The following is a 22,870-nucleotide window of genomic DNA, read 5'->3' as shown; positions in this document are numbered from 1 at the left end:
CTTTACGGCATCTCCACTATGCACTTTCACACCCTCACGTGGACAAGAGAATAATGGAGAGTTGCTGGTTTGGGTTATACTTTTTCAAACTGTGAACACATTGTTTTCAGTTAGCCTGGACTCAGGATGTAACTATTCACCCCTTCTCCCACTGTGATGTCTTGGGAAAACTTCTATAACCAAATCGTTACTCCTTTCAAAGTGTTTTAAAGCAAGACTTGTTTCAGGTCCCAGCACCGTACGTGTGTAATCCAGGGAACTGATGTCTCCCTGTGTACCTTAAGTGAATGTAACATGTTCTTATATGTTCTTATATGAGCGTGCGCATGCACACACACACACAGACAGACACAGACCTTTCTTGGTTCTGACACACAGTCGTAATGAACCCTGCTGATGGTGGTGATAGTGAGCTACCTAGCATAGCACAGAAGTGTTAGGATGTGGATACACGTTCAGTCACGCTACTGACAGCTGTGAAAGTCACCCTGAAGCCTGCCCCTGCCTGAGTGACTGTCCGCAACCTGGCTCAGGGGGAGAGAAGTGATTATTCTCAATAAATCAAACACTGCCTTGCTCACGAATCTCCACCACTGTGTTAGATAAGAGGCTAAAATATGGACTCAGGGCCTTGTTCTGCACCTCTACGTGGAATGTGGAGGCAGTTCACCACTGCTTCTTATTTATAACACCGGCTGTACTCTCATTTCCTTGGAATCCACCATACCAAGTGAACACAGGACAGAATATAACGCTAGGATCTGGAGTGAAGTGGTCTGCACAAATTTCTGTGTTAGCCCATTTTTCCTTCATAACCACTCTACCAAGAATACTACCCTTTCACAACTTTCCTATGATGCTAAGATGTGTTATATTTATGTGACACCAAAATGTGCTTTGAAAATGCCACAGTGAAGGGACTATAGAACACTAAGAGCTCCAGTTACTGATGTTTTTGTGAGCAAATTCAGAGGCATGGTGTACTGGACAGCAAAACTCTCATTTTAAGCAAACCAAATCCTTAGCATAGCTTATGCTGAAGTGAGAAAACACGACTTTAATTGCCTAGATTAACTGTGCTGAAGACTAGATTATCCTGAGATGATCTGTGGTGGGCAGGATTGATCTCAAAAGCTGTGCCACTGTAGGAATGACCTCCCTGCATGTGGAGTACCCTGGCATACCCAGAGCACACTCTTAGGTGGGGGCAGGGGGGATGTTCAGCCTCTAGGCACAGAAAGAATGGAGAAAGGCAATGAAATAACCAATAGGACATTTAAATTATCTGATCTTTGATAGGAATTTGGGGGCTTATAGAAAGAATCACATTTCCAGCTCCTGGTAAAAGCTTATAACTGATAATGCCTTTCATTCTACAGTATTTCTTTAATATGCATAAAACCAGTGGACGGAGCATTGAGCTTACGCTTATCTATCTAATGCAAGGTGTCTAATGAAGTCCATAAGCAAGGCAAAACTTGCTGGAAGAAGCTCTGTTTTTTATCAGACTAACTGGTGCAGTCAAAACCCCAACCATTTTGCCAGTCAACTCCTTTATATTCTCAGCTTACAGACCTTACTTTCCTAAAGAAACTTTCGACCAATATGGCTATGCAGCTACGAATGCTACAGCACAGTATCACACCCATCTACTTAACAGTTTCACTTAAAAACCTCACCGAGCTTTCTCTCCTTGCTGGTCCCTAATCCATGATGAACTCTCCTTGACACCCCATGAGGAAGGCCTTCAGATCTCTCCTCTGCAGTAGCTTCTATTTTTACTGAATTCTTGAATCAAACCCCCAAACTCTAACTAGTACTAACAACACTGAGAAGCTGATGCAGTGGTTGATGCAGGTAAAATGGGAAACATCTCATCCAGCCCACCCTTCACTATGCTACGCCACATATTTCCACAAGCCTGCACATGCTACACGTTTTGACTACGATCTCCTCAGCGTGACCCTTTTGGTGGCACGTTCAGCTATGTGCTGACTGCAGTAAATACATTTATTCTTGAGGTGCTATGTAAGACTGAACTGTGAACTCCTCTCTGGCTCTCAAAAGAGGCCAGTCCCAGATGCTGGCAGAACCAGCCAGCGATGGCAATGCCTGGTGCCACCCGACTCACAGGGGGTCACCCAACCCCTGCTTTCAGTGGGAGAAAACCCAAGTACATGAGGAAGAAGCTCTCGCAGGCACCCTAGGCAATGCAGGCTGAGGAGTGATGGACATGCCACAGTGCATCTGTCCTCCAAACACCACCTGTTAGACGACTTGGTAATTGGTGCAGGTTTTCTGACAGGTCAAAGGGGCTTTTGTTCCTCCATTTCTGCCTGTCAGCACAGCACACGCTCCCCCCTGGGTGAGGGTTACTTGGCTGCACAGCCATCCTATTCCTTCCTCCCAGTTCACACAACCTTTATATTTGTATGGATAGGCACAATCTGCATGTAGTATTTTCTACAGAGAAAAATAAGCTGGATTTAGGAAGTATTAAGGGGTGGGGGCACACACCAGATGGGCAGTACCAGTCCATTTGGGCTCTCTTACATCTAGACTGGGGTGCACAGACACAGGAGGATAGGTAGAAGGGATTACTACCTGGCGACCCTAAATACAGAGCTGAAATCTTTGGTTATTTTCCACAGTTCAGACAAACAAACTAGAGCTCCAAAACATCTCACCACAGTTTCCTTTCAGCCACTGACATTTAACCCCAGCCTCTTCTTATTCACCTCACATTTCTATGTCCACCTCTCAGGTCACCCCTCATCAAGATCTGCCCTTTGTGTAACTTCAATGCTTCTCCACACCTCTGTGTGAAAGGGCCATGCATCACGCAATTTGATATGTTCTTCTGCAGGGAAACGTGCATATGGCATATGCCTATTCGTATGTAGCCCTGCCGGTACACAGAGGACATTGTTTAACCATCCAAGCAGGACACTATTAGCTGGATTTTTTTGCCTTACTGCTGAAATGCTACACACTCCTCATCAACACAGCCATGAAGTGTCAGGTAAAGGGGCAGGCTGTGGGTGCTCGCTGCTCCAGGGAAAGAGCCTTCTGACCCCTCTGCTGTTTCACACCTTAAATAGTCATTGAACAGGCCTCAGCTTACCATCTCTTTGCTATTTATACCACCACCAGCACCAGCATCTGCTACACTGTAAACACCCGTTTGCTGCAGTGCCATCTGAGGGAAGGAAGGGCTGAATCTCCCAGCAACATTTGACTGTCCACATGCTAAACCATGTTCAACAATGTACTTGGCTCCTTCTTTCCATCCAGATTTCCCCAGGAAGAAGATGCGGTTATGCAGCTGGATGGGGGCTCCCTGTTTCTATCAAGATCAGTGGGGTACTATCTCCCTCAGGGCATGCACCCCTGTGCCTCTGCATGCAAACAGGGACCGTGGACAGGTCAGCTCGGTGACACCTTCAGAAGAGACAGAAAAGCAAAAGCATATAGCATGGGTGAGATACATATTCTACCACTGGACTGAGCAAACCTAGAGATAGTGGCTTGAGTGTAAATTACGTTGAAATCAATTTGTGTAACTGATGCTTTTAAGATGCACGTTTAATGGCAAGAACATACTAGGTATTTATTATTTTGACTAAGGAGGTTTTGCTAATTTTCCTTTTCTTTTAGCTCAATCTCCAAGTCAAAACAATATTTTATATACATGGACAGGACACATGCATGCATTAGCCACTGAAGAGATGACTGTGGAGCAATGAGACAACCTTATGAAGTCTGACCGAGCCATGAAAATAATTCAGGGTTGGTCATCCCTTCTGGTCCCGAAGTTTCCTGGCCCAAATTCCTGAGAGGAGTATGCAAAGGGAAGGCCAGCCTCTCTTGCAGAAATTCTTCCCAAGTTTTTATACTGGCTATAGTGCATATAACGGACACAACCTCAGGATTTTAGCTAAAGCCTGGTAAAAAAGACTTGCTTCATCATTTAGAGCAATCAAATAGAAAAAACAGTTTGGAATTTTTTGAGTGATATAACCATGACTGTAAGGTACAAGTTTATGTATGTGGTTTCAGGAAATTTTAATTTAACAGTAGAAAATGGAGTAAGTCAGGCTGAACATCAATATAAGGTAAGCTAACATAGTAAGATCTTTTAGAAAGTAACTGAGGTCTCCAAAGGCAATGTCTTAAGACTTTTACAGAACAGAGTAGACAGAAGACTAGAAACAGGCACTGCCAGTGGACTGCTCATTAAATGACAAGCCACGCGCATTTTTTCATCTGCGCCATCACACCAAGACACTTTCCTGCAGAAAGGTTGAAGAAGCTAATGGGACAATGAAGACTATTTCTACCCATGCCCATTGCACAACTTTACTCAGCTATATATATTGGTATTTTGATTTGATGAAGTCTTCCAAGAAGGTTAAATTACCAAGAATTTCCTACAGGGTAACTCTGGTGTAACATGATCCAGAATTAATTTCTCACTCCACCCTAATATGTTCATCTGATCAGATGTTTCTGAAGCATCTTAGAGCAAGCCCTTCCTGTCTTCTTTTCTGAAGTAGCTTGGAGCCATTCTCCAGCCTCCCTAAGCCCTTTATTCCTTACACATACGCTTTTACTTTCTGACTACGTCAGATATCTATAACCTAATCTGCACTACTTTCTCGTTATTCCTGAGTGACCATTATCAGTACCAAGTATCCTGCTCCCCCAAACCTTTCTACCCTAATTTCTTGCAACACCTTATCTCACCTAAGCCCTCAAATGCATCTTCCTGATCCTGCACTCTCAACCTAGCCACAGGTACCCAGCACCCACCAGCAGTTCACTGACCTCCGGCATCCCTCACCAGATACCTCTTTCTTCACCAGCATTCTATGGGTTCTTCCCTTCATCTAAACAAGCAAAGGCAGAATTGAAAGTTATTGGGGTTTCTTGAGCTTCTAGGTGCACTATATTCCCCCCCTACACCCACCTAGACAAAAGTGGAGGACTGAACCCAATTTGAGTGCGCTCATGTGTGCTATGCTTGCACAGCCTTGGGCTTTATGTTGCATGGAGAGGAAACTCTGCAGCTCCTCTACAACACAGCTACAGGACCAGCTGCTGACTAGAACATCCCATAGTTTTAGGTGGCTGGCACACCACCTGTCTCCAAACTACATGAGTATGGGGATGGGAAACACCAGTGGAAATAAGTAGGATGGGACTCATGTCACCAAACACAGACATGGATAGTAACAGCAGGTACTATGCTCATTTTTTCTGCCACTGTGAAAAAAACAGGAACCTTCCTAGTGGAGTGAGTGGAGAGAAATAAGCATCTTTCATACTAAAGCAGACATCTGAAATAATGCAGACACCTAACTCCTTCAGAAAGTCTCTCCCCTGCACTGGGAGCAATTCTGAGCCAAGAGGCTCAGCTGCAGCCGTCAACATTACAGATAAGTAAAATAGCTGAGGTGAATCCCACCCATCCTGCCTGGTGCACTCCATCACAGCATATTTTAGACTACTCACTGGCAGTCTGATGTTTCAGCACAAACATAAATGTACTTCAGGGAATGGTATTTCCGATTAGGCAGATGAAGATTCCAGTTTCAGTCTAAGTGAAACGACTAGGGAGTTCATTGTAATGTCATCCTCCCCTGGTAATAAAAAAAGATAGCATAGCTATAACAATTCTTCAGCATCTACCAGGTACTTTCAAAGCCCCCAGCTGCAGAAGGTAGGACCTGTTTGCAGATTTGGGAAAAATCAAGTCACCGACGCAGCTGTGCTTTCCTGGGTGTGCCTGGGGGGTACTGTCAGGGCACTGCTTCCCTCCGGTTTCTGCTCAGTCACCCCATCCTCGCCATGCACAGGTCAGGTTGGCCCTCCTGGTTTGTCCTTATAAAGTGGGGGGAACACAAGGCAACCTGGCAGAAATTGTACCAGATAACCCCAAGGGAAAGTTGGGTCTGCCTCTGTGCTAAGCGCAGACCTGGAACTAAAGTTGGACCTTTTGTAACTCCTCAAAGTTCAGGCAAACATCCCTCATCCAAGGATGGGCTGGATCTGGTTTGGGTTTTGTCTTTTAATCAATTCTGCCCTTGCTGTGCAAGTTCCCATCTCTGTGATGGAGATCTCTGCAGGGCTCTGCCCACTTTTATTGCCAGCAGAATAGGCTTTTGTCACGCACTCTACATAGGGACTATATTTGGGCAGGTTGTAATTGCCCATTTTGAATGTATTATACCACAGTCTCCTCTGATGTTTTCCTCTCACTGGGTAAATCCAGCCCTGGATTTTTCAAAACAACAAATCTTCGTTCCTTGAAGGACAGCTTTTGAGAAATGGGGCAATGTGCAATCAAAGCGGAGAGATGGGAACCAACAGGCTTGGTGTTGAAACACGAATCCTGCTGCTGTCCTCAGGGAAGGGCCCTTCACTTCATATATGCCTATTTTCTCTTGCTCTGTCAAAATCTGAATTGATGAAAAGCAGCTGAAAGTCCTTGCCACTGCAGTGGTTTTTCAACACTTGCGAGATTCAGCCCAATGTGAAGAAATTATTTTTTTTTTTCCAGCTTCAGGCAGTTTGAAGCTTGAATATGAAAGAAAAGGCAGCAAGTGTAACGCTGGGGGAGGAAATGCGTATTTATATGGCTTGATAGCTCCTAATTAGTTTTGTAATATTTATACAATGCCCAAAAGCATTGACAGATCCCTTTCTGTAAATATAAATGGATGCATAAATGAAATCTTCCCTTTGAAATAAGAACAACGTATTCAAATTGAACATAAATGTTCCCGTCCAGACGGCTGGCTGACTGAAAACCAAGGGTTCATTTTAAAGCACAGTTTTGCTGGTCACTCCTTGCTCAGGGCCATGCAAGTAGACCCGCATCTGGGAAGGGCTCCCTTCTGGCAAAGTCGGCGCTTGAGAACCTACACATTTTTCATAGAAAAAATTCCCCTTAAAAACCCCAAGCGAACAAAACCTGGCTTTCCTGGTGGGAGCTTGAAAGCAGCACCCTTATCTTCCAGCCAACTGGTTTTATAATCCACAGCTCTACGGCCTTGAGTGGTTAGCTTGCTAATCCAGTGCTTCATAGAAGAGCAGACATCGTGCTCACACGCATCCAGGACGTGCGTGCACTTGCACACACCGCTGTAACCCTCGGTGCTAATGTAAGGAACAGTTATTTTCAGCCCAGAGCAGCCCGTGTACCACCAAGCAGCGTGGTCGTGCTGCCATCAAGTGGGTGCATTCCTGAATTGTGACTATCTTCCAGGAGCGGTAAAAAGAACGATTTCAGGGCTGTACTAAAAATTTTCTAGTTTCTTAACACCGTACTGACAAATATCTGCAATCTCCAGCTGATAAATTACGCATATGCAGATTAATGGGACAGATGTAACTGTAACCACTCTCAGGATCTCTGGCAACCTTCAGTTGCCATAATAATATGGGGAAAATCTGTTTATACAGTATCTCTTCAGATAAGTGACCATGTCACATGTGAAGTCTCACATTCTATCAGGTGCCTGGCAGTCCTAGTGGCAGCAAAAGGGTTTTGGGGTTCTTTCAAAATTACAGCGAGAATGGGGGCTCTAAGGAGCCTACCCCTTGTGATGACACAGAAAGATTCTTCAATATCTACAAGCTAATAGAAAATCATTAAGAAAAAGCCTATGAGCTGCTGGTGAAAATTTAATTTATAGTCCAAAAACTTAGCTCGAGTGAGCATTTTCTGCTTCATACAACTTCTGGCTTCTTTGCAGCTTTTTTTCTAGCATCCTACAGCAAAGTTTATCAAAGCTTCTGTCTTTACTGCCAGTTCCCACTGAGTGAAAAAAAAATGCAGCTCACTGAGACATGTTGGTTCTCTTCTTAGCCTGAAAATGTTGCTTAAATTACTGTCCCCATTTTTCAGAATAGTTTCATGGAATAAATGAATTTTATGCTTTTTACAACACCTATTTCTCAGATATGATAAACTAAATATCTATTAAGTTTTTAAAGAGAAAGAATCAAATGTTTGCCTCCATTCACCAAGCTATTTTCTATACAGATTAGTGAAATATGAAGCATATTTGCTAGTGCTTTTTTACCACAGCGCTCTTACTAAAAAAGAAATATTTAAAAGCGGGGATACGGACAATACTCCCCTCTAGGGGCAGAAACAGAATTTGCAACATTCAGTTCAGCAGCATACCATTTGTAATCCACATTAGCAAAATAAAATAAATAGGGCCTACGAAATCAAAGACAACCAGAATTATTAAGTTATTCCCTGCAGAGAATACTTCTGCCTATGACATCTGTCCAAAGAGCACGTTGTGTTCCTATATCCATGCAGAAGGGTTTTAATACTGCATGTATATAGAAGCCCATTTATCAGATTTCCCTAGCAACATATATCCCCATTAACTTCTGACCCAGACAACGTATCATCAAATGCAAAATGCAAAGAATACATTTTTCTTCATAAGTAAACACATGCATCATGAAAACATATATACTGACAAGTGCTAAAGCTGGAAGTTTGCTCAGCTGATCGTACTGGGTGTATTTAGAAGTCAAGGAAGACGGAAGGTCAGCATCAGCTCGGCTGCTTTCCTCCTCTTCATTCAGGCAGCCAGATGCAAGGTTGAAAAAGCAATTCAGGCATCTCAGTCAATGACAGAGGGTCCAATCCTCCCCGCACAAAGTACTCCTACGTACAGTCTGGGAAGTTCGCAATTCCTCCTTGGAAACGAGGGGAATGCAGAGCTAACAGAGGGTTGTCTCCACATCCCCAGATCCTGAGAACCAAGTAAGCCTGATGGGAGCCACAGGAGATGGGGCTCAAGCCCTGGCTAAGTCCCAGTACCTTCAACCAGCGCATCACAGCTGAGACAAGCAGCTCTCCCGTCAAAGAGCCCAATGCAGCCTACCTTCTTACAGAAAGCCATCCTAGGTAGCACTGCTGAGCTGTTATCTTCACTGGGACATGCAAAGGCAGCTGGAAGGGCTGGCTGCATGACATAGCCATGGGATGGGATCCTCAAGCCACCTCATGGCAGAGTATCACTCACACTGCTGAAACGCCCATCACAAGAAACTGCTATCCCTAAAGTAGCACAGCTCCATGCATGCTACAAAAGTGGTCTCCTGACTTGTGTTTAAACTGAATAGCATAGACAGTCTTTTATTTTTAAAGTTATTACTTGCAATAGTGGAAGGCAAGCTATTTAAAAAGCTTTGCACTCCATTTCTTATCACATACACCATGGTTAGTGGGAATTTATTTCCACATACATGCACACCCACACACAATACTCTACCAAAAAAAAAAAATTATGTTGCATGTTTTTTAGGTTACACAAGCATTCTGTGTCTTTCTGTAGCCTACAAAAAACATCAATCCCAAAAAGCTTTCCCCCTGTCAAAACCAGGGGAAAAGAGACTGAGTGGGATGATGAGGAAGTCTGTGTCAAACCCAAATTTTTCTTCAGCTGTATATGCTGAGCAGAGCACTGTCTTTTCCTCAACACACCTATAGCCTGTGGCACCTAATGAGACAATACTCTGCCATGGTCACAGGGTAGGCACCTCCACAGTGCAAACTCAGATTCAGCAGTGAGCTCACCTTGGTCTTGCTCACCCAGGTCTCACTCTGCTACCTCAGATGGCTCAGCTCATTGCCTCATGAGTCAGTCCTTCGCTGCATTTATTTAACACTGCAAAACCCAATGCCTGCACAGAAATAGCATGCCAGCTGCGAATCTACCACATAACATAATGTTTTGCTTCAGGCTGTGAGCCTGATCTGGACTTACACAAGTAATTTATACAGATAATCAAGAATCGCTCCTGCAGCAGTCTTTGGAGTGGTACTAGTGTAGTCCTAGCAGCAGTGAGACTGGTTTCGAGGCTGGCATTGCAAATATTTTTGTGAAAATAAGTTTCTTTGACAGTTATTCTGACTTCTATTCATTTAAGTATGTATGTGTAACCTCACATTTTTTCAGTTTATTACTGCAGCGATCACTAACTTGGGGCTAGTATGAACAGCAATACAAATAGTAGAAGAGAAAATGAAGGGGGACAGGGTGTCCGTCTTTTAAACATTTTTTCTATAGCATCTAAGACTTTTTAGCATCTAGTGCAGTTACAACTGTGATGGTCTAAAGCTGTAAGTCCTTACATAAGGATATCTTACTTCTCCTCAATCTTTTTCCCTTTCAGAAGAAGGGATTTAAGGCTAGGGCCAAAAGAAATAAATAAGCAAACGAACAAACAAACAAACCCAGGTCAAAACCACCTGAAATAAAATTTGAGAAGGTCCAGGTGCTTGTGTATAAGCCCCAACAAGTCTTGATGACTGGGCCTTCAGAAGTGAACTTGGGGTTCATCCTCCTCAACGCGCAGCTGCAGGTGGCGGTGGGCTCTGCCCCGCAGGGCCAGCCCTGCAGCAGGATAGGTGCTGGTGGGAGCGCAGCTCCCCCCTCCCTTAGTTGGGGGCTGCCTGCTGAAAACATGGGCAATCTCAGCTTCACCTGACTTCAGGCTCCCAAGCACTTTGCTGGGTCTTGGGCACCACTCTGGGCTCATACATGAAAAGCTCAGAATAACACTTTGTTGCTTGGTAGGTTTTTCCTTTCATGTCTTTTTCAAGTGTTGTCCATATGACTACACTTTTGGAGAAAATCCTGTTGCAGATAGATGACAGTCTCAATTACTACAGGCTAATTACCTTTCATGAGAAAATTGCCATAAACCAATGTGGGATTTGGCCTGAGAAGATTTTCAGACAATCTTCTAACATCACTGATATATCTTATAACTAAGTTATGCAATGATGAAGCTTGACAGTATCCTCTAATCAGATGAGAAGCATGACCCTGAAGATCTGAGACACCAATTTGCTTCTCTGCCAATATAATGTGCCAGCTTTGTTTTCAGAGAAGTACTTGCTAAGCAGCTTCACAGTGCTGCTAGATTATTTTACTTATCCCTATGATTTGCCTTTTAGCACTATTACTGAAATTGAAAAAAAAAAATAATAACAACAGCTCCAACGGTTCAAGATGTACTGCCCCAGAACAAGATCTCAGTTTCTGGTCTTGGAGACAGCTCTCCTGCAATCAGCACTGCAGCTGCAAATACAAACAGTAAGAGAGAACAGATCTTCATATAAAAAAGCTGGACTGAATCATCAAATCTGTTGAGAATATGCCTTCCATTTAATCAAAGGAAATATTTAAGCACTAGCAGTATTCAGAAGCTACAGATTAATTGGTACTTGTAGTCAGCGATTATGTTTTCCATTTTTCTTGATATTCAAATCAATATGTGTGAAAGATTGTTTGCCCAGCTCTACTAGGAGTGGGGGAAGTGATGCTCCCCACAAGTGTTTGCAGAGCTAGTTGGGAATCAGCATCAAAAGAAATCGATTCCAGTTATTACCTCATGGTGTACAGCAGAGTGCCATCGTCCTCCAGGCGCAGAAGTTTGTTTGGGGTTGTCATGTTGTGAGCGATAGACTTCTTGCCATTGTGGAAAAAAGTGTCCGGGGTCCAAATCTTGCTGGCGAGCAGGTTGTTAAGAGGGAGGCGTTGCATAGGTCCTTTGAAGCGCAGCCTTTCATCTTTCCAGCTTTGTCGGAAAAAAACATCAATGGTATATTCCTGGCACAAAGAAACAGTCAAGGTATTGTAGGATCTGAATAGAAGCAATGGTTCCAAATATGACTTTAGCAAAGTAAATACAATGGAGTTGAAAGCCACATGCTTGAACTTACCATTTCTGTGTCTGACACAGGACCAAAACTGGTAACATAGATGTCTGTTTTCACCTGAGTTATTCTCTCTGTAATAAACATAGGCTCTGCATTAGTAATTGCTTTAAGATGCAAATACATGCTTGTGATGCATTCCTTTATTAACAATATCTGAATCACTCAAAAATCTCCAAAAGCCTGAAATTGAGAAGCTGTTTGAGGAGGAATTTCATCCCTTATCAAATGCAGTTGTTGACCTTTGGGAACCCAGGCTCTCTTCTCATAATCAGTGGGAAATTACAGGCCCTTCAAGGGTGCAAGTCCTCTGACCAACAGGTTTTGATCATAAATCACAGAATGGTTGGTGTTGGAAGAGACCTTGAAGATCTAGTTCAAGCCCCCCTGCCATGGGCAGGGACACCTTCCACTAGACCAGGTTGCTCAAAGCCCCATCCAGCCTGGCCTTGGACACCTCCAGGGATGGGGCATCCACAGCTTCTCCGGGAAACCTGTTCCAGTGCCTCACCACCCTCACAGTGAAGAATTTCTTCCTAATATCTCATCAAAATGTACCCCCTTTCAGTTTAAAACCATTACATCTTATCACTGCACTCCCTGATAAAGAGTCCCTCCCCATCTTTCCTTGTAGCCCCCCTTTGGGTACTGGAAGGCTGCTATAGGGTCTCCCCAGAGCCTTCTCTTCTCCAAGCTGAACAACCCCAACTCTGTCAGCCTGTCTTCATAGGAGAGGTGCTCCAGCCCGTTGATCACCCTCGTGGCCCTCCTCCGGACCCGCTCGAGCAGGTCCATGTCTTTCATATGCTGGGGGCCCCAGAGCTGAACACAGTACTAATAAAAGAAGAGTACAGGGGGAGAATCACCTCCCTCGACCTGCTGGCCACACTGCTTTTGATGCAGTCCAGGATACGGCTGGCTTTCTGGGCTGCGAGCACACACTGACAGCACGTATTCGATACCTACTACAGGATGAGATAAAGTGTATCTTGGAAGGACCTATTCTCCTCCGCTGACTTGGGTGACCTGCCTGATTTCAGACATCTATGTTATAGATTTCCAGAGTCAGGTTGGGTGACCTGCCTGATTTCAGACATCTATGTTATAGATTTCCAGAGTCAGGTGAAATTAATTCTACCCTCAAGACTCCAAGTCGTTCTGGCATCTTTTTAAATCCAGTACTAATTTAATTTAAGGGCAGAAATTTCAGAAGTTTGTTACATAAGATACAAGCATCGAGCCCTATTTTCAAGCATATCTGTGTAAAGTGAGAGGAGAAGGAGAGAAAGGGATGAAAGCAATGTGTTGGTCTCACAAGAGGAAAGGGTGGGGGTAGCCAGATTAAAAAAGGGCCAGAAAGAAACATAACAGATGGTTTACACATGGGTAGAAGATGAGAGAAATCTGGGGGATAGAGAGCTGAAGGAGGGCTCAACAAGGTTAGGATGGCAAGCAACTATTCACATGTTACAGTTTTAAAATAGCTGCTGTAGAGGTTATCAAAATGACATATCAATACAGATTTGCTGTAGCTGTCTAAAAATGGATGGTTTGGAGATCTGTATTTAACACAGTTTTTTGTCATCGGCGTAATTTTATACATGCTGACCAGTGAGGGAATCTTGCAGCAACCTGCTAGCACCCTGTCTCGCTCACCTTAGGGAGTACCAGAAAGAAAAGAAACCCAAACTGCATTCAATTACAGAAAAAATGCATCACATGTGCTCTCCTAACCCAACCTCAGAGGACCTCGATGACTGAAAGAAGACTTTCAGTGACTTTTGTATTGTGCTCCGTTTACCAGGAGACAAATCTACTTCCTGAGCTTCATTTAGCTAACGAAACGCAACTCTGTTTTCAAGGCCCATGCAAAGGGCAGGTACCCATTTGGGAGGGCATAGCAGAATGGCCACAGCAAATGCGTTATCCTACCTCCCAGTCCTGGGCGCAGTCTGTTGTCGTAGCCGTCCAGCAGACCATCCAAAATCCTGGTGAATATAGTGATGTTATCATTGGCATCCTCTTTTCCTGATGCTGTTGGCATTTGCGAGAAGCTATTTTATGTAAACGGAAAGAAACACGTCAAAATTCATACCAGCCTCAAGGGGCTTCATTCTCAAGGGAACTTGGTGACAGAGCCTCCAAGCCTCTGCCCTCTCCTGCTGCTCCAGCTGAATGGCATAAGGAGCTGTGTTGATTTATTACTGCTATAAGCCATCATAAGCAGCTCTCCCCGGAGGAGAAGGACCTATGCCATGGAGGTACAGCCCTGGGGGTGCTGGTTGGGGGACACCTGAGCCCACTGACCCTCCTACCATATTGCACAGGGAGATCCCAGTTCCCTGTGCTGCCCTGGCCTGCGTCAGCCCCACTGCTATCCAAAGCTGGCATGTCTCTGCACCCTGCAGGGAGCAAGGTCAGCTCACAGGGCCAACAAAAGCTGTCCCTGGTTTTTCCCCTGGTTAGCTCTCCGGCCTGTGCAAACTGCGTCAGCTGGCAGGGGAGCTGCACGAGCAGCATGGGTTTGCCTGGGGACACTCTTTCAAGTCTGCCTGAAGGTACTCTTTAATCCTTACACGCCAAACAGCTTCTAATTTCCACAGTTTATGTAATTTATTGCCAGAACAAAGGCTAAGCAAATTCCCGTTGCATTCAAAAATCCCACCCCAGATCACTGGGGTATCTGAAAAAACATACTGCAGGATAGAAAACACTGTTCTTCATTCCTCGTCTTTATTTTGCATAATTAGTCCTCCCTTGTAGTATGCAAATAACAGCAAGGTGTAGTGAGCCCAATTTTGTATGTTTTGGGCCAGATTTGTTTTTATACTCAACTCTTTTTTTATTTCACCATTTTATCTGTGGCTCAGACCTAGGAAGCTGCTCACAGCTCATAGCACAACTATAACTTGCATTTTAAGTCCATTTGATTTTCATTTAAAGATGCTTAGGAGAATCCCCTGCCTGCTAATGCCTTTGCTTACCTAAAGAACAGGCACATAAGTTTATCCATAAGCATGCTTCACCTGCAGCAAGCAATGAGCATCTCTTAAGACAGCAAGTTTGCTCACACTCAGTGCTTATTCAAGTTTCAGTCTCTGCTAAAATCACCAACAAATGCTCCAGCTGTGACAGGGCACACCACCCCGCTGGGAGCTGTACCTTGCCTCATGCACCCTTGCCAGCAGTCTGGAATCACTTACAGTCCAACAACCTGAACTTGATGTGAGCCAGTCACCCAGAGATAAAAAAATAACACACACATACACCCATGTTTATTTACTACCAGTCCCCAGGGAAATAAATCAGTAAATAAATAGAGAAACTCAAAGCATCCCTCTGAACAGCTTGCCTTGCAGAATGCTTGTAACATTTGCATTAGGCTTACCTAATGGAACAGGATTTACACAAAGACAGGCAAGGCACCTCAACCTGGTTTCACCTGCACAAGGTTTACACTAACAGAACCTCACTGACACCTGTGTAATGGCTCTGGAAGTTGCAGTGACCTGGCGTAGGATGAGCTGCTGATGGCCCCATACCACCACCCAGACATGGGAACTCCCAGTCCCATGCCTGTTCCCTTTAGAGCTTGTGTGCTTTAGCTGGAAAAGGAAAGGACTGTAAAGCCTCTTAGGGAAGAGGAGCAAGGCTGGCAGTGGGAGCATGTGTCTGATTTCCAGAAACACCAAAGCACTCGCAAATGCCTGGCTAGGGGTGCTCCCTGGGGCCTGAGTGCCTCTGGCACTGCTGAGACCCCATGCTGGAAAGCCCAGGGCTGCCAAGGAGCTCCCCTTCACTGCAGGCAGAGGCATAGCCACAAATTTCACCCATTTTTCAGGCCATCCCATCTCTCTGTGGTCAAAAGACCAACTTAATTCCATTTTCTGTGCTGTAACCACAGCCTCTAGTGAGTAACTGAGGCAGACAACGTTGCAGGTTCTTTTGACTACAAGGAAAGACAGTTAATACAGCAGGTGCAAAATTATTACAGAAACACTAGACTTCCTTGCACCCTAGACCGCTCAAGACGAAAGACTGTACACTTTTTTGTCAGTTGTAATCAAAGGAATTCACCACATAAAGGTGAATATTTGCAAGCAGCAGCCTAACAAATACAAACAGGAGACAGAAGTTACAAGGGTTCTTCATATGCAGCAACCAAAACTAATACTTTGGTAAAACCCTAGAATACTATTTTAAACTTTTCTCATTTATTTTAGCTTCTTTTTTTTTATAAGGAAATGATACTTATCATGCTGTCTGCCTGCTTCACCGTATCAATGTAGGAACCTGTTTTCATTTTCCAATGCATCTGACAAAGAAGCAGAGAGATCAAACTTCATTTCATTCCTACAAGTTTCATGAGAAGCAGTGACTAGACAAGGGGAGAGTGCTCTAAATTAGTGCCTCATTAAGTAAAAATGTGAGGTCAGCAGTCATCTATTCCCTCTGGCTCACTGACTAGGCCAGTCAGCACACATGTAGCTCAGAAACAGCCTCAGCAAAACCAGCCCACCTCTTCTCTGCTAATTAAGAGATACGGAGGAGACTTGCAGGGTGATTAGAAAAGATCCTAGGAGAACAGGACTGCAGAGGTAAGATGTAGGTGTTGCAATCGGAGATGGGAGCAAGGGATGCCAAATGCAGAGCCAGGATTATTGCAAAGGTACTGTGCAAGGGGCACAGGATACAAAGCTTCACTAGTTTCTCTGCTCTTGAAAATGCTTGTTATTTTTAGTGCTTATGGCTGAATTCAAAGCCAACCGAGCTCAGAGGGAAGATTTCTATTGATCTGTTTTTGTGAGGATGGGACAAAATATCCTTAGCTCTCGTCACTGCTCCTCTGAATCTAACAAGTGTAATGGATGCCACTCCCTTCTATCTCAGCTATGTACACCTTTCACAAGAGTAGTACACACACCACAAATACTGAAATACTTTTATATCTCCACAAGAAAAGCTGATTAATAGATGAAAAAGATGTAGAAACAACTAGGATGAAGACTCCTAAAAAGTCTGCTCTTCATCTGCAAAATTGCGATCCAATTTAGATTTGGCAGACTGTTTCACCCGAAAAAGAAGGCATCTGATGCTGAATTTCGGCAAAATGTCAGTATTATGTAAAGTTGCATTTGTAGATGGATTACTGTTTGCCGTTGGTGCAAATGTTACTTTTGCTTTCACAGAAGAGCGAGTGTTTAATTTCTATTTTTGAGATTGCTGGTGACATTCGTGTTCTGGGGTAAGTGCTGAGTTTGTCTTTTATGACATAAGACCTTTAAACTATACTTGCAAAGTTAAGTGCATTAGATACTATAGCTCTATGAATATAGAGAAAACGGGTGATACCCTAAATTAATTACTTCCACACAGCTAAAGTTTTTTTGTTTTCTTTTATCAACATTTTAGTAGGTTAGCACATTATTGCCTACCTGCAACCAAAAATGTTTTTATAGCAAACCTTTTCAGTTATTGATAAAAATAAACCTAGAAAAGAACCTTAGGAAAATGCTAAGAAAATTCTATGATAATTACATTTAAAACTCAATACTGAACATAAACTAAACCAACCAGGAATACTTCTCATCATATTTATTTAATATTGCAATTCCAGGGTGACTGAAAAAATCAGAAGCCACAGAAGGGGCCCATCAGTGTAAAATGCAATAACTTTCTAAAGATGCTCAGCTACCTCTTCTGATGAGTTAATTATTTATCATTTTAAACGTCACGGTCTTTTTTTGCCATCTAGTCAAAATCATGACAGGTACTATTGTAGCTTAGTTGTAATGAGAGGAAAACATATGGTAGATATTTCATGATTTTCCCAAATCCTTAAAAAAAAAATTTAAAAAAAATGGTGAGAGAGACTGGAAAAATAACTGAGGAGTAATTATTTTGCTGTTGAAAGTTGTGGGGTTTTTTTCTTTCTCTCTCTCAAGAGTAGAGTTTCCAGTAACTTGCTATAGTAGGATTGGAATTATACCAGAACTTAAGACAAATCAACAGTTTGTGCAAAAGACAGTGGTGAATACACTTGCACACTTTTGGATACTGCCAGCTGGCCAGACGTCAAAGGAAATAGATTTACTTTTCTAAGTCAATTTCTTGCCATCCCTTTCTTAGAGAACCTTGAGATCTAAAAATGCTGGTATTTTGTGAATTTGTGCAATGAAGACGCAATTCTTTCACATCAGATTAGAATAGAGGAGAGAACTGACTAAAACAATGAAACTTTAATGGTCTTTCCAGATCCTTAAAGAATAATTTAATTCTTTTAGTTAGCAAAAGCAGTATTTTACTGCCTTCTGGGAATGAGTAATTTGTGAGCAGTGCATTAAGTCTTTTTTTCATAGGACATCTTACCATCCTCACCCCCTTGCACCTTAATGCCCCTTTCAGTATCCTGAATTTCTCCTACAGTCATTAAACACCTCCCAGTAATCTCAGCTCCCCAGGTCACCGGCCTGCAGCTTCATGAGGCAACGTATGCCAGGGCTGGTCCTGCACCAGGCACGTGCTGGATGGCCTGCAGGTCCATGCCTGCTATTTGGCCAGCTGGCAGGCCAAGCGAAACAGAATTGCTGAAGCTGTAGCTTTCCGGTCAGCAGAGGGATTAACTGACGTCTGTCTGCCTCCTCCAAGCGGTCCTAGGTACCCACTTAGTTTTCCAATTATTAAAATCATCTAATGGCTTCAAAAAGCTATCTGGAGACATGGAGAAGGAAAGGAAAACAGGATAAAAAAATAAATAGACAAGCATGATTGCAGAAGAATATAGCAATTCTTACAAAATTAGAATAAAAAATATGAGGAAGAACTCCCTACCATTTACTTGGAAAGAGATAACCCAGCAAAACTAACTGCTTAGGGTTGCAGAGACTAGCTTGAAATAACAGCCTGAAGGAAAGGTATGTTTAGCCTAAATAGCAGGATTATGGTCTTAGTGATAAGGGCTGCGAGCTAGCGGAAAAGTATGTGAGACTACAGACATGCCACGGGCTGAATTCTTACAATGTACAGTCGGCCTGCGTTGGCTACATTTAATTGGGATCTTCTGTTTTCCGTGTTGCTACTATTACAAGTATTATTACCAGATGGCAGCTAAACTGTGGGTACACCAACAACACGCATCCCTGTTGGTTTTGGCTCTTGCATAGATTTCTGAAATCGCATGTTCAAAACACAAACGCACAGGGACTGTGTGTCACCAGTGTGTCCCCAGACACGTGCCTATGGACAGCCTGGGGCTTGCAAAGAGTCAGAATGCAGTAAGGCTGGCCACCATGGGGCCTACCACATGCTACCTCATCTCAAGGAGGTCTCAGTGCAGGCAGTCACCCACGGTGCCACCCTTGCAGGGCTGCCACTAAGCGGACTCCCTGAGAGGGCCCACAAGGAATCACTCTTGTCCGGTCTGAAAATACTCTTCACAGTTCTATTTGACTTTCTGAATTATTCTCTAGCTCTATTATTAATGTTTACTTTCAAGACAATTATGAACTACCTTGAAACGTTTCAGTAAAATACCTTAACTTGTTAGAGCATTATACAACTCAAGGCTGATTTCAAGCAAGCTTGAAAAAGCCTTGACTTGTGCTGGACCGTTTCTGCAGAAGTAGACTCATAGAACTGTCACATCAACAATGGTAGGGGACTTCACACCCTCTTCTTGTTTCATCTGTATCTTTCAATTTAATTAAATGATTTTTCTTTAAATAACTTCTACCAACTATGCCCACAATCCCTCTCTACTGCCTGTTGATGTGCATAACTCTTGATAGTCATTCCACATTTATGTTAAACATTAATCACAGACTTTTGCTGATATATCTGATGTATCCTAGGAGACTGAGATACATAATTCCTGTTTATTTTACCAGGCATTGTGCATCAAAATTCCCCAAGGTGGCTTTGGCTATGTCAGCAAAAACTGTATTTATGAATTAATATCAATATGGAATGACTATGGAGAATCATAGACAAATCTCTGCCTTCATCTGTAATGTCCTGCTGTATTTTGCTTTTGAATTTGAGCTCATTTGACCAATCACTTTTATATAGCACATCACAAAACACACTGCAACGTAACGGTGCAGTCCAAACATGGATGAAGCTAATAAAGAAGAACCTGGTAGCAACAGCAAGTATTACCAGTACTAGATTCTTGCAGTTAACAAGCCAGCCTACATGTAAATTGTACCGTTCTGTCCTGAAGAGTCAGTCCCAAAGCACTTAGCAAATTACACTCTGAAACTGCTTCTGCCTCTGAAACAGAAGCAGTGGAGCATCCTCTGTCTTTTGAGCAGGGTCAAAATTCAGCCCTAAGGCAGTGTATGAATGGTGCAGCGAATTGGAGCTGCCTATCTCTGCAGGGCTGGACTAAAATTACTAAATCAGAAATGGGGGGTGGAGAGGTGTGTGTGTTATGTGATGATCTCATTTTAGTGCACAGAAGCTTTTTGAGTTACTCACAGAAAACAAGTGTCCTACTTTTCCTAAATGTCCTGTTCTGATTATCTGCTAGGTTACAGGTCACACTGATTCCTACCTGGGACTTAGATTCAGTATTTGCTTTGGCAGTGAAAGGGAGAGTTAAACCCTCTTTCTCTCTCTCTCTCTTTTTTTTTTTTTTAAACCTCATCTATCTATTCTTCTGTTAGAGGAGTAACACAACTAGAAGACCCCACACCAAACAGGTCATACTCAACTATTGCAATGTGTTGCCTTCTGCAGGAATGATGGACAATCAGGAAGGACTTAAGGTTATAGTCCTCAAGATTTGTTCAATGTGGTAATACTTCGTCAAATTACAACTATGTCAAGACAAGTTTAAAACCAGTCCCACACTATCTATGCCCTCTTTATTTCTGTCACAAAGTTGAGGAAGAGTTTTGCCTTAGACCACAGTGAAAGCAGGACCAAGATTTTCCAAGGTGAATAAATCAGTGCGCAGCTCTTTGCATCCTTTGTAGTGTGCAGTCCTACAACCGTTCATATAAGCCACTGTGGTCACAGCCTGCCTACACAGGACACATGCTGAGGATAAGGCTAAGTTTTGCTTACAGCATAGACAGTCATCACTCAAAAGTTTGGTCTTTTTCCTAGTTCTAATCTGGAAAAAATCACTCTTCTTGAAATCAGAAACTGATTTGCATCTCCATTTTGTATCTTATAGCAAGGAATTGATGGGTGTGCTTGTGAATCAGCACGTTGGGAGGATTCAATTTTTTCTGTTGAAATCATAAATAATTGTTCTCCTCCACAAAGAAGAAGCAACCTACGTTTCCTGAGCATTTGTGAAATGCTTTTTCTAGACTCCATTGCACAGCCCAATTTTGGAAAGTTCTTAAGATATCTGGGTTTAGGAAAAAACATATAAACAGAGGTTTTCTGATTGTTTTTCTTCTTCCTAAGAGCTATAGTAGGAGTATTTTTCTGATACAGTTTTCAGAATATCACTGTCAGGAAAGCATCCAAAACAAAAATATGGAGACAGCATTCCTTGGTGTATGCTTCAGGGAAACACAATTTCTAATTATTCTAGCAAGTTTCAAACTCAGCCATCCTTCTGAGCAGTTATGATCTTAGCTTACTTGCTAGGAAAACCTGTACCAGCTAGCAGCATGCAGCGAGTCCTGCAGTTGCAGCCTTGCACTACTGCCTATAGCCTGCACCTGCCAGGCAAGAGGGAAGGTGCGAGCCCCCCCCCCCCCCCCCCCCGTCGCAGACATGGAGGCAGGGAGCACTGCAGCCCCCCGCTTTGCTACGCCCAGGCAGAGCACTCAGCAGCTGTAGGGCCTGGTCTGAGCCCCCCATGCCCTGCAAGCCTTCCCGCCACAGTGTTGCGGGCATAAAGAACCAATAGGAGACAGTAAATTGGAGCAGGAAAGCAAATCGCTCCCTTCTCCCTGACACCAGCACATTAAGACAGAATGCAAAGCCCACTGTTTTGTCAGGCTGCTCCGCACCGCACGGAGCCAAGGTTTTTCATTTCCTTAAAAAATACCCAGCAAAAATTCAAACACAATTGGCAACTCACCCAAAGTGGCTGGCTAAACTCATGGAAACACAGAAGAGGAAGAAGTTTTTGATCATGATAAAGTCAGAGACCATCCCATTGTCCATTCCAGATGAGAGGAGGAACGCAGGTGGTTGCTTTGGTAAAGGTGCAGCTGCTCACTTTGTTCTTACGCTGCAACAATACAAAAAAAAGATAAATTATTACACAGATAAACAGCAGGACAGCCGAGTTCAGCTAACACCGCATCTTCTGCTATCTGTGTTTTTCACAAACTTATCTAGGCTTATGTAAACATCAGCTGTTTATGTAAAATTGTATATCTTCAAAGCCACGTTTTACCTTCTGCTGACAGCAGACTGCAAAACGGGAAAAATTCTTAGTGGCCCATTTTCCCCTTATATTCGTCCCCGATGTAAGTAACTAAAGAAATAGTCACCATTTTCCAAATGCCAGTTTCGACCCTTTACCTATTTCAACAACTTCCACCCGCCTGCAAACCCTGGGCTGTGTGCAGCCTCCGCATCCTTTCCTTCCATCGCAATTTTTTCCCATTAAATACCCAACTTCCTTTTCCAAAATCCCAGCTGAAATGCCAAGAAACACCTACTGCTTCTTGGAATTCACGCTGCTGCTGCACGGCTCAGCAAAAAGGGGGTGGGATGGGGTGGGGGGGTAAAAAGTGACCTTCCTCGCAAAGGCACATAAACCTCACGCTAGCACGAAGAATGACTGTAACACAGCTGCTCCAGCGACTGCCGCTTTTTGGATACCTGCCTCAGCGACCAGATCACCAATCTCAGCATCGTGCACTAACGTTTTCCTCTGCACCCTATTAAAAAAAAAACAAACAACAAAAAAAACCCCAAAAAACACAGAAGCACACACCCCCCGAAATCAAAAGCAACAACAACAAAACAAAGCACCCCAAAACAAGCCCCAGAGATACGCCCAGCGGGGAGCTGCCTGGGCTCTCCGTCCGCACCCCGCGCTGCACCGCTCGGAGCCAGCCGCCGCCGCAGGGCGAACGGCCCGAACCGAACACCGCCTCCCGGGCTCCCCCCGCCCGGCCCGCACCGCCCCGCGCC

At 43.6% G+C, this 22,870-nt stretch overlaps 2 protein-coding genes across 4 annotated transcripts in view; one reads left to right on the top strand and one right to left on the bottom strand.

Annotated features, from left to right (window-relative positions):
• The window catches only part of GABRB3 (gamma-aminobutyric acid type A receptor subunit beta3), a 200,015-nt gene that overhangs the window by 28,143 nt on the left and 149,002 nt on the right, over positions 1-22,870 (top strand). The gene's annotated exons all lie outside the window — the stretch shown is intronic.
• The window catches only part of GABRA5 (gamma-aminobutyric acid type A receptor subunit alpha5), a 60,022-nt gene that overhangs the window by 36,066 nt on the left and 1,086 nt on the right, over positions 1-22,870 (bottom strand). For 2 of the 3 annotated variants that reach the window (XM_056329117.1, XM_056329114.1), the window contains exons 2-6: positions 22,560-22,614; positions 21,804-21,956; positions 13,691-13,812; positions 11,765-11,832; positions 11,431-11,651 (exon numbers count right to left, since the gene is read on the bottom strand). In XM_056329117.1, the coding sequence (XP_056185092.1) occupies positions 11,431-11,651; positions 11,765-11,832; positions 13,691-13,812; positions 21,804-21,889 (497 nt within the window). In that variant the 5' untranslated portion in view covers positions 21,890-21,956; positions 22,560-22,614. Of the gene's footprint in view, positions 1-11,430; positions 11,652-11,764; positions 11,833-13,690; positions 13,813-21,803; positions 21,957-22,555; positions 22,615-22,870 lie in introns of all 3 variants that reach the window. The other variant, XM_056329116.1, reaches the window with a different exon arrangement.

This window comes from Falco biarmicus, chromosome 2, assembly GCF_023638135.1.
Source record: "Falco biarmicus isolate bFalBia1 chromosome 2, bFalBia1.pri, whole genome shotgun sequence".
NCBI lineage: Eukaryota > Metazoa > Chordata > Aves > Falconiformes > Falconidae > Falco > Falco biarmicus.
Note: the sequence above shows the minus strand (reverse complement) of the source record. Positions and strands in the feature narration are given on the sequence as shown.